Genomic DNA, 12,039 nt, shown 5'->3' with positions numbered 1-12,039 from the left:
CTTGTTATCTCAGATTCTCCAGCATCTGCAGTTCCTACTATCTTGATGAATGTCCTCTGCACCCTCTCTGGAGCAATCATATCCTTCCTTTAGTGCAGCAAGAAGAACACTACACAGATCTCCAGTTGTGGGCTAATAAACATCCTATACAGCTCAATCATAGCCGCCTGGCTCTTATATTCTCTTGCTCAACTGAAAAGAAAGTATCCCATACATCTTCATAACCAGCCTTTCCAAATGTCCTTTACAATTCAAGTATCTATGTACATGCACATCATGGTGCGTCTGATCCTCAAAACTACCCAGAGTACCCTTCTGTTTTTTTTTTCATTTTTGTATCGTTCTCCACAGAAGAAGATACAAAATCATGCCATAAGTTATGGAGAATCAAGGGTTAATTATTAAGGGAAAAAGTACTTGAAAGATTGGGACTAAAAGGTAGGAAAAACCTCTTAGGCCTGAAAGTCTTTGTCCTAATGTTCTAAAAGACATAGTTGTTGCATTGGTGTTGATCTTCTCAGATTCAATAGATTCTAGAAAAATCTTGTGTGAATTTGAAATGCAATTCTGATGTTCAAGAAAGGAAAAGAGAGTGAGAATGAAAAAAAAAAACTGGACAGTACAGGCCAGTTATCCTGACACAAGTAGGAGGGAAAATGCCAGAATCCATTACGGAAATGGTAACAGATCAACATCCTGACTTGTGCCTTATAAATGATGGACGGGTTTTGGGCAGTAAGTGGTGAGGTCACAGGATTGCAGTCCCTGACCTGCTCTTGTAGCCACAATATTCATATGTCTGGCCCAGTTAAGTTTCTGGTCAATGGTAACTCACCGGATCTTGAAAGTGGATCTTCACTGATGATAATACCATTGAATGTCAAGGGGAGATAGCTAGTTTCTCTATTCTTCGGGATTGTCATAGACTGGCACTTCTGCGGTGCAAATGTTACTTGCCACTTAACAGCCCAAGACGGGATGTTGTCCAGGTCCTGCACATATGTTCATGGACTCTCAGTGGATAGCTGGTATCATTGTTGAAGAGCAGCAGCCACTGCTGCCACGGACCTTTGCCAGGGACCCTTGCCATGAGCCATGAATGCCCAAAAATACAGACCCTCTGAAACCCCTGGCAGATTACCAGGTTTCAGCAGGTAGCTTTCCTTTCGACAGCAGGCAACCACCCCATTCCCTAACTGCATATCCTCACTCCTTTCCCCAACACCCAACTCCTACACCCACTCAGCACCTCCCATACCTTCGCCCCCAAATATTCTATTACATCAACCACATGTCTTCAGATCCTTAAATTCAACTTCACAACAACGAAGCTGAAAAGGTAAAATTGTGACATTAAATTCTGGAAAACCTTTCCAAGTCAGGCAACATCTGTGTTTCTAACCCTTTGGCAGAAATAAAAATATTAGGATGTGACAGCTTTTAAGAGAGTATACAGGCAGAGAAATGACTGGGGTGTGGCGGGGGTGGGAAATAGGCGAATGGCAGGATGGATTTAAATAACAAAAGGGGCGAGGCAAGGGTAAGGCAAGGAAGGGCTAGTGATGGGACAAGTAAACAAACAGAAGGAGGAGTCTAGAGGAACTGCAAATAGCAACAGCAGAAAGATCACGTTCTGTCAGAAAGTTGCTCTCCTCATAAGAACTTATTGTTCATGGTTAGTTAGATGAAGGAGATGTATAAGTAGACCAATTGATATAATAGCTCATCAATATACAGGAATTCACAGTAAAATAGTGCAAACAAGAAATAATTACATTCAATTAATCCTAAACATTCAACCAAAGGAAGAAAAGGAGAGATCAGCCTAATATTTCAGGCTTTTTCAATTTAAAGCTCTAAGTACTAATGGCAGGAGCTATTCCATAATATTTGGAAAGTAAACCGAATATTTATACTAGTCATAAAAGACAATCACTTTCAAAATCCAAAATGTACTTGCATATCTAGTCAAACATCGAATCTTTCCCATTGATTTACATATTTCCATTGGACTGCTTGCTGTATGTTATACGTTTATTATCTTAGCATTGGCAAGGACACTTGAATGTAATACATTCAGAACTTAAACTGGTAAGAGGTTACAAGAGCAAGATAAGTGAGAAGTTTGGAAAACATCTTAAATTCACAGCTAAAGTTGAATGGATTTGATATTTCACCTGCATATACATTTCCTTAAGTATAATTTTTTTTGAAAAATAAGCTGTTCAACTGGGAAATTACTAATGACTTACCGATATGCAGAGCTTCCCCAGGTCCTTGTGCTGTGGAAAGGGTGACGTCAGTGAGTGCAGATTACAAACATTGTGACGTAAGCAAGTGCAAATTTATCAATCATGATTGGTAGCAGGGCAATACAAGGTTATTTTTGCAGTCAGCTGCAGGGTTAATCACAAATTTGAGAGAATTTTTAAACTATGTATATATACACATATATACACAAAGATATTCACATATGTATATATGCATACATACAGAATTCATATTTACCTTTTTGTGGTTCTTATACACATTTCTGTGAGCAAATCCTTTTCCGCAAAGTTTGCATTTGTAGGGTTTGTCCTCACTATGGATAATTTTATGTGCAGTCACTTGATCTAGCCGTTTGAAAGATTTACTGCAGACCTCACAGGTGTAAGGGCGTTTCTCTGTGAAGAATGAGCAGCAAATATTAAACTGTCAGTTGATAAAGAAGGAAAGATGAAAGGAAGACATTGTCCACTGAGGGAATCTTCCAATTAAGTCAACACAATTAAGATTAAACCAATTAGGCAGACAGCTGCATGCCTTTGGAATTATGTGCATCAAATTGCTTCTTTCGTAGGACAAGCTTGGGTATATCTCCTGCAATTTGCACATCTTAAACCATCTCTTCTAAATACCAAACTCTGTTTAATTAACTTCAGTCAAAAGAGAATCACTTCAAAGAAAAAAAGCTTTGCACCATGAACATAAATCGCTTTTTTTCAGATTAAAGATAGTTAAGCAGCTATGACAAATTTTATGTTGTGTTACTTAATTACCAGGGAAGTGGGTCACAAGGCAGGCCCCCAGAAAGTGAAACTTCAACTATCTGTTTTTCTGCTTCATCAGTAAAAAAAATTCTCCAGGTTGGATTTACCTGAATGGGTAATCATATGGCGTTTCAACTGGTTTGCAGATATGAATTTTTTGTCGCACTCCTGGCAATTGAATACCTTGTGAATCTTTAAAGTTAAAGATAAACAATGATTATTTAATGCAAGGAGACTTCTTTTTAAAAAATATCAAAGGCACAACTCATCTGAGATTGCTTTGAACGAGTTTAATGACTTCTCTGCTTCAAGCCAAGTTAACATTTACAATTGCCTGTATTTGCCTTCCTAATAATCTTGAAACATTAGAGTACAGTTATGAAAATAAAACCAGACATTTAAAAAATAAAAGTACAAGATTAGAACTCCATGTGGGAGGAGGGACATTGGATGTATGTAAAGGATTTTATGAGAAATATAATTCAAGAATATTAATTGAGAAAATTAGGTTAGAAATATTGCTGTTAAACTGATTGCAAGAGATTTGTTGACCTTAGAGTTCAGATTTGTCTTTTAACCCCAAGTTGTGATAGTTACTGCTTTATTCTTGGTCTCATTTATTACTTTATCCTGTTAACTTGTCATGCCCTGGATTTTGTTGGAATGAATTTACGATTCTGTCTGCTTACAAAACTAGAATTGTTTAATAATCTTGGCATAAAAGCTCCTTTCATATACTTCCATCTATAAATCTATGCTGGTCAGCATGTTTGTCACTAAGATACAGAAGAAAGAAAATGAAAAAGACATGTATTTAATGCTGATAAAACTCTTTGAGATGTCCAAAACTGCACCGTATATACTGTTTTACTTTGGACCATTATTATGTAGGCATGACATTTGGTATTTTTATAAATGGTGTAGAGAGTACTAGCAACAAAATTACTCTTGTGAATAAAAAACAAGAATTATGTGCTGCTTTAGCTAACACATTGGAGAACATGCATGAAAACAATAAAAGGGTACAACAACAGTTCACAAGAATAGGGAGTCAGACATTATGTTTGCATAGCAGGATAATTCCATTGAAGCAGAAAGTGTGAAGTGTAAATGTTGTCGAGCATTTTTAAATTGTCACAAACTTTCATAGAGTGACCAGGAGTTCATTTCCTAAGGTGAGGAGATAGTGGTAGGGACTTATGTATTTGAATTGTCAATTCACGGCAGTGAGGTTAGCAGACATTATGTTGCCTGGTAGGAAGGTGAGTACAGAAGAATTTTCCACAGCATGTCGTTTGAGAAGAGGCCATTGAACTTTTAAGGGAAAAATAGATGCACACTTAAAGTAGAGAAAGATACAGGAGTAAAGGTAAAGTGCAAGCGAAATGCTTCAACTGAAATAAGTGATTCTGTAAATAGTTGCTCAAAAATTTTATTTCACTGTTTCTGTGACTGGAAATCTCTATATGTACAACATTTATGCCAATCATTAACACCAATTGGAAGGTAATAAGAACATAAGAACTAGGAGCAGGAGTAGGCCATCCGGCCCCTCGAGCCTGCCCCACCATTTAATAAGATCATGGCTGATCTTTTTGAGACTCAGCTCCACTTACCCGCCCACTCACCATAACCCTTAATTCCTTTACTCTTCAAAAATTTATCTAGCCTTGCCTTAAAAACATTCAGCGAGGTAGCTTCAACCACTTCACTGGGCAGGGAATTCCACAGATTCACAAGCCTTTGGGTGAAGAAGTTCCTCCTGACCTCAGTCCTACATCTGCTTCCCTTTATTTTGAGGCGATGCCCTCTAGTCCTAGTTTCACCTGCTAGCGGAAACAACCTCCCTGCCTCCACCTTATCTATTCCCTTCATAATCTTATATGCTTCTATAAGATCTCCCCTCATTCTTCTGAATTCCAATGAGTATAACCCCAGTCTACTCAGTCTCTCCTCATAATCCAACCCTCTCAACTCTGGAATCAACTGAGTGAATCTCCTCTGCACCCCCTCCAGTTCTAGTATATCTCTTCTCAAGTAAGGAGACCAAAACTGCACACAGTACTCCACGTGTGGCCTCACCAGGACCCTATACAGCTGCAGCATAGCCTCCCTGTTTTTAAACTCCATCCCTCGAGCAATGACAGACAAAATTCCATTTGCCTTTTTAATTACCTGCTGCACCTGCAATCCCACCTTCAGCGATTCATGCACAAGGACACCCAAGTCTCTCTGCACAGCAGCGTGCTGTAATTTTTTACCATTTAAAACATAGTCCATTTTGCTGTTATTCCTACCAAAATGGATGACCTCACACTTATCAACATTGTACTCCATCTGCCAGACCTTTGCCCACTCACTTAGACTATCTATATCCCTCTATAGACTTTCAGTGTCTTCTGCACACTTTGCTCTACCACTCATCTTAGGGTCATCTGCAAATTTTGACACACCACACTTAGCACCCAACTCCAAATCATCTATGTAAATTGTATACAATTGCGGTCCCAACACTAATCCCTGAGGCACACCACTAGGCACTGACCGCCAACCAGAAAAACACCCATTTACCCCTACTCTTTGCTTTCTACTAATCAACCAATCCTCTATCCATGCCAATACATTACCTGTAATACCGTGCAACTTTATCTTATGTAGCAGCCTTTGGTCTGGCACCTTGTCAAATGCCTTCTGGAAATCCAGGTACACCACATCCACAGGTTCCCCATTGTCCTCCATGCAAGCAATGTCCTCAAAGAATTCCACTAAATTAGTTAAACATGACCTACCCTTCATGAACCCATGCTGGGTGTTTCCAATGGGACAATTTATATCCAGATGTCTTGCTATTTCTTCCTTAATGATAGATTCAAGCATTTTCCCACTACCAAAGTTAAGCTAACTGGCCTATAGTTACCTGCTTTTTGTCTACTTCCTTTTTTAAACAGTGGCGTCACATTGGCTGTTTTCCAATCTGCGGGAACCAACCCAGAGTCCAGTGAATTTTGGCACATAATTACTAGTGCATTTGCTATTTACCCCTCACCTCTTGTAGTACCCTGGGATGCATTTCATCAGGGCCAGGAGAGTTGTCTACCTTTAGCCCCATTAACTTGCCCAGCACTGCCTCCTTAGTGAAAACGACAAAGTTCTGATTTTAATTCAACTAGAATATAAACATTTTTCTATATTTCAAATAAAACTAATTGATATTTTCAGTATGATATTAAACCTCCAATAACTGGTAATATTTGTAATTGGCCTTATCACAGAATCCCTACAGTGTGGAAACAGGCCATTCGGCCCAACAGGTCCACACCGCCCCTCCGAAGACCCATTCCCCTACCCTTTTCCCTGTAACCCGGCATTTCCCATGTCTAATCCATCTAATTTACACATCCCTGAACACTATGGGCAATTTAGCACGGCCAATCCACCTAACCTGCACATCTTTTGTCTGTGGGAAGAAACCGGAGCACCCGGAGGAAACCCACGCAGATACGGGGAGAATATGCAAACTCCACACAGACAGCCGCCCGAGGGTGGAATTGAACCCTGTGAGGCAGCAGTGCTAAACACTGAGCCACCATGCCGCCTTCTTGATCAACCTTTCTTTAAATCCACATAATTACAATACGTACCATGTACGGAACAACACTTTTAGGGTTATACATTTCTAATGCATTGCATATAATCAATTCACAAAAGTTTCTAATGAGTGGAAACTTAGGGGTGAGTGAACCAATCCTGTGCTAATATTTTAAACTGTTACAATGCATTGTACTTCATGGCTATCAGATTTATACATCAAACCTAGAAAATGAACAGCCATCCTTCAGAATGAAGATCTTCACTCTTTACATAAGAGATATTATTGGCAATTATTTTGTGTGTGGCGCAAATTTAATATGAGAAATATTGAGTACATTCTACACATGAAATGCAGACACACAATTCCTTGAACATGGTTAGTGAAATAATCATTCTTTCTAAAATTATTTTGCAATAGTTATAATATACAAATACTGATAAAGTTGTTACTTTATACCAAAATTCAAGAGGAGCAAATCTCTGAATTCCTCCAGTCACAGATGAGATGTAAAGTGTGATAATTTTATGCATATGTGTACGTACTTATTACAAGAATACAAACATATTTAATGTTTAATATTTATTGTAAGTGTGTGTTTCTGGTTCTTGAGTTAGTAACAAGTGTATTTTCTGTGTGTATGAAGTCAAAACATTATGTACCCATGGTGATTTATTTTAAAGCAGTTCTTTGAGGCCTGGCTTTACAGTGAATGAGTTCATGTGCACCAATAATAGATATTTTGTTAATTTAGATTATTTTGCGACCCAGCAAGGTAAATACTGTGGTCTTACGGATTGTTAGGAACTTTTGCATCTTCTTTTCTGAGCTTAGCTTGGAGAGGGACTTTTGACTTTAGTTTTACTTTGAGTTTTGAGCATACTTGTTTTGGATAGCATGGCTGTATAGACCCATGCTTCTGAGAAGGAAAGGATATGTAGTGAACTATGTTACTGCACAGTAAAGAGTTTTGCTACTTTCAGACCAGAAATGCTGGTATAAAAGAACCTGAAGAGGTTACTGAAAGTGAGTACATTGAAGCAAGTGTATGGTAACTCCACGAAGGCGATGTCTGCAGTTTCAATATAAAAGTTGAAGTTACATGTGATTTAAACTTATTGAGGTGTTAGATACAGCAACTCTGGTGAAAGTATTATATGAATGGTATGTTGTGCACTGAACAAAAGTTCTGATTCTTTTCAATTTACAAAAGAAGAGGTTAGGGATTAATGGGATTCTACTTTTCCTGTGTTTTAAAATTTTTGAATTTATAAGTTGATGGTTTAGTTTATTCTATTTTATCTTCATCTAGTTTATTAATAAATTTTGTTTCATTGTTAAAGCAAAATCAAGCATTGTGTTTCAGTGAGACACTACTTTGTTAAAATCAAAGCAATTTCAAAATATGACCCATCGAGCTAAAAATCTGACTTGTCCATTAATAACATCAGCTGGAATCGTAACAGAGGCAACATTTCGAATGAGATGGAGTTAGACTTGCATCTACACTTCTGGTGGCCACCTAATTTTCTTTTTTATTCATTCACGGGATAAGGGCATCACTGGCTAGGCAGCATTTACTACTCATCCCAACTTACCCATTGGGCAGTTAAGAGCCAACCACATCGCTGTGGGTCTGGAGTCACATGCAGGCCAGACCAGGTAAGGTTGGCAGTTTCCTTCTCTAAAGAATATTAGTGAACCAGGTGGGTTTTCCCCAACAATCGACAATGGATTCACAGTCATCATCAGATTCTTAATTCCAGATATTTATCGAATTCAAATTTCACCATCTGCCATGGTGGGATTCGAACCCAGGTCCCCAGAACATTATCTGGGTCTCTGGATTAACAGTCCAGTGATAATACCAATTGGTCATTGTCTCCCCCAAATCTCTCTAACATCATGTGGTAATTAAAACAGAAGGGAGACAGGGCTGAGAAATTTTGGCAAAGAAATAAATAATCAATTCTTTAAATACGTCCCTATATGATTTAAATATAAATAAAGTCTATCATGAAGAAACCGCTAATGGATATTTTGTGCTTCTTTCTTAGTCCATATTACTGGGAATGAAGAAAATCAGATTGCTTACCCGAAGGTATGCCTTCAACAAGTAAGACAATGCAGAAAGTTACAAAAACAAAATCTGCTGCCACAATTTTTTTATTGAACTTAATAAACATTTGACAGTATGACTGTTGCTTATTAAGACCAAAAGCACTTCAAGTTAAAATCATTGCTTCTAATATAGACATATGGATGAAAATTTGTGCTGTGTAATGCAGCCATACCATTATAAGGCTCAGTTCTCAAATGCCAAAATAATCTCAATATTATTTTTGTAGGGGCAAAAGGGCTGTTAGCAAGTCTGTTCTAATTGTTTACACACTGACTCAAAAGGAGACAGAGCTCATGGCCTTTTTATTGATAAGAACTCCATCTAATATGCTATCTTTGCTGCTACCTCCCATTACTTATCAAACCAAACCTCCCATCAGACTCAACCTCAATTCCATATACCCCTCTGCAGCTTTCAGAAGCTGACGGGTTCAGAACAGTTGAGGACTGGCAAACGGGGAGCCAGTCATCATTGCTGCTAAGGTATTACCGTAACTCATGAGAGAGTCAGTCAGGTGAAGGGGGACTGGGTATTTAGGAATGGCTTACTCTTGAGCTACACAGATGGCAGGGCAAATCAACAGTCAGATCCCAAGATATGAATGGTGTCAGCACCCCCTGGCATCAGGGGGCCAGAAGAGCATAGAGAAAGACCAGCAAAGTCAACCATCAGCTCAGAAACAAAGCTCTTGTCGAAATAGGATAAAACTCAGATTTTGGTTGCCATGGAGATGAAGACCAATGTCTTTTGCTGGAAGAAGCCTAGACATGAGGGAGAGGAGGGAAACAGAGGCATAATCACTAAAAAATGAACATGGAAAAAGCAAATGAGTTAGATTTATGTCCGTGATACTATTTCGGATATTTCCCACCCCAAAGACAAAAGTATCACTTAATGCCACCTCCAAAATATCTTCATTAGCTGTCGCTAACTGACACCCCATTTGAGAGGTCTCACGCCCACCAGTTACTTCACACCTTAATCTACTCAAGCAGTCACTCTGACAACACCACTTCTTAGCCGATCAGCAAGTCTACATAAAATTTCTAAGTAACAGGGCTTAATCTTGTCATTTCAGTTGATTTGATGGAGGCTTTTTCTCAACGAGGCCCAATGGGTTTTCTTGCACTATCATTCCAAACTGGCCCCATTAACTACCCCAGCTGCCCTATAGCACACTTCTTATCTGCTGCGAGACCAATTCTCCCGCTCACCGTAGCAGGAAGTGCTCATCACTGCCCAAATATGCCAGATTGGAGACCATGATCCCTGGCAGCAGTACCATCTTGTAACCCTGACCATGCACCCAGCCAAGTCTTTGTCTTCTGGAGCTGCTCTTCCCATCAACATAACAGCACCATAGCTATCAACAAGCACTTCACAGACCAGATTCCAATCCCACGCAACCTTTAAGCACCAATTCACTCACAAACCTCACTTTAGACATTTCCACCTTACATCCCCACTGTAAGGCACTGCTTCTCCTTCCACAAAGCTCACTGTATCAGAGCATCTCATTGTTGTTATGTAGGACTTTCACATACAGGGAACCTTTAAATAAGGCAAAAAGTGAATGGCCAAAATGAAACCTTTTGCACTGATGATCTCTATTGTGTTACAATGTGGTTTGTTAAGTGCAATGCCAGCATAGGTGATAGTGCCCTGCACCTAGCCAAAGTGAAACACTTGCTGAAACCTACTGCCCAGGCATATGCAGGTGGAGACCAAATGCAGAGTGGAGGATCAGTTCGCAGAACATCTGCGCTCTGCACGCAGCAACCGATCTGACCTTCCTGTTGCTATCCACTTTAATTTCCCCTCCTACTCCCCTGGTGACATGTCCATCCTTGGCCTCTTCCATTGTCAGAGTGAGGCCAAATGTAAATTGGAGGAACAACACCCGATACTTCGCCTTAGGAGCTTACAGCCCAATGGCCTGAATATTAACTTCATCACCTTCAATATCCCTCCACCCCCAGCCTTATCCCATCTCCCTGACCTGACCGAACCTGTCCATTTTCCTACTCACCCAACCACTCCACCCTTTCCACTGACCAATCACAATAACCCCTGTCTACATCCACCTATCACCATCCCACCTACCGTTCCTCAGCCCCACCCCATCCCTCTATTTATTTCTGGGCTCCCCTCTCCCTCCCCAGTCCTGACAAAGGTTTTGGCCCGAAACATTGACTTTCCTGATCCTCAGATGCTGTCTGACCTGTTGTGTTTTTCCAGATCCACATTTATTGATTCTGATTTGCAGGTGGATGTCCGAGACATCCCTATCAGAGTCACTACAGTGCTTACCACCTATCTACACCCCCACCTCTCTACTAATGGCAACCCATGTCTTCCCATGCATTACTGCCTCCCCAACCTTGTACACTGAGGCTCTCCCTTTCATTCTTCTCATCCACTCCACATCTCAGCCTACTGTCTACAATCCCCAGTGTTGATCCCCTCCACCTCCCTGGCCCAATGCCGCCCGTGATACCACCAATACCCCCTACACCTCCCCAACGCACTATCTATTGACACACAGAATCAGATGTGGCTCACTCACCAGTCTGTACTGAGATGGATCCTGTGACTGTACCCTAGCCCCTGGTCAGTGAGCGAACACTGCCCTTGACTGACTGCAATGAAACCCCCCTAACTGGCAGTGCCCCCCGCGCAACTTTGACTCAACTGAGGAGCATACCTTTTCAACTCCAGATATGGCCATTTGTTTGAAACAACTGCAAAGTGTTTGCCACGCAGATAGCTGGCTCATGCTGTAAGTGTGAGATTGGCATAGTACTATGCTGTACAGCAACATGTCCACTTCTTTGACTGATTACTGTCAACAAGAATGACAAGCCACCTAACTTCGACTCTGTGCTAAGCAACAAGGCAAAAGTATAAGAATGCACGGTGAGGCTTGGCAAGGCAGCGATTCAATGAACATCCAAGTAGATGCTAAGTGAGTTAGAGCTAAGAGAGCAACCAAACAACTGAGAGTTGCTGTGGCCTGGTCCAATCCAGGAGCTCTGTGATATTGATGCATGCTGAAATGTAGTATAACTGTGCAGAAACATACTGTACGTGGATCAAAGATATACCATGATGGTGCCAAGAGGCTGGCATGTGTCAGATGCCGGTTTCTTTTTTCATTCACTTATGAGACATGGGCTTTGCTGTTTGGTCATCATTTCTTGCCCGTCCCTAGTTGCAATTGAGAAGGTGATGATGAGCTGCCTTCTTGAACTGCTGCAGTCCACATACTGTAGGTTGATCCACAATGCCCTTAGGGA

The 12,039-nt window shown here is 40.4% G+C and overlaps 1 protein-coding gene across 4 annotated transcripts in view; it reads right to left on the bottom strand.

Moving 5' to 3' along the window:
* The window catches only part of prdm5 (PR domain containing 5), a 303,364-nt gene that overhangs the window by 193,992 nt on the left and 97,333 nt on the right, over nt 1-12,039 (bottom strand). For 2 of the 4 annotated variants that reach the window (XM_048600193.1, XM_048600200.1), the window contains 3 exons: nt 3,140-3,224; nt 2,509-2,666; nt 2,253-2,282 (listed from right to left, as the gene is read on the bottom strand). The exons of 1 other annotated variant lie outside the window; for it this stretch is intronic. In XM_048600193.1, the coding sequence (XP_048456150.1) occupies nt 2,253-2,282; nt 2,509-2,666; nt 3,140-3,224 (273 nt within the window). The remainder of the gene's footprint in view (nt 1-2,252; nt 2,283-2,508; nt 2,667-3,139; nt 3,225-12,039) is intronic. One more of the 4 variants, XM_048600197.1, reaches the window with a different exon arrangement.

This window comes from Rhincodon typus, chromosome 1 (genome assembly GCF_021869965.1).
Source record: "Rhincodon typus isolate 14 chromosome 1, sRhiTyp1.1, whole genome shotgun sequence".
Taxonomy (NCBI): domain Eukaryota; kingdom Metazoa; phylum Chordata; class Chondrichthyes; order Orectolobiformes; family Rhincodontidae; genus Rhincodon; species Rhincodon typus.
Note: the sequence above shows the minus strand (reverse complement) of the source record. Positions and strands in the feature narration are given on the sequence as shown.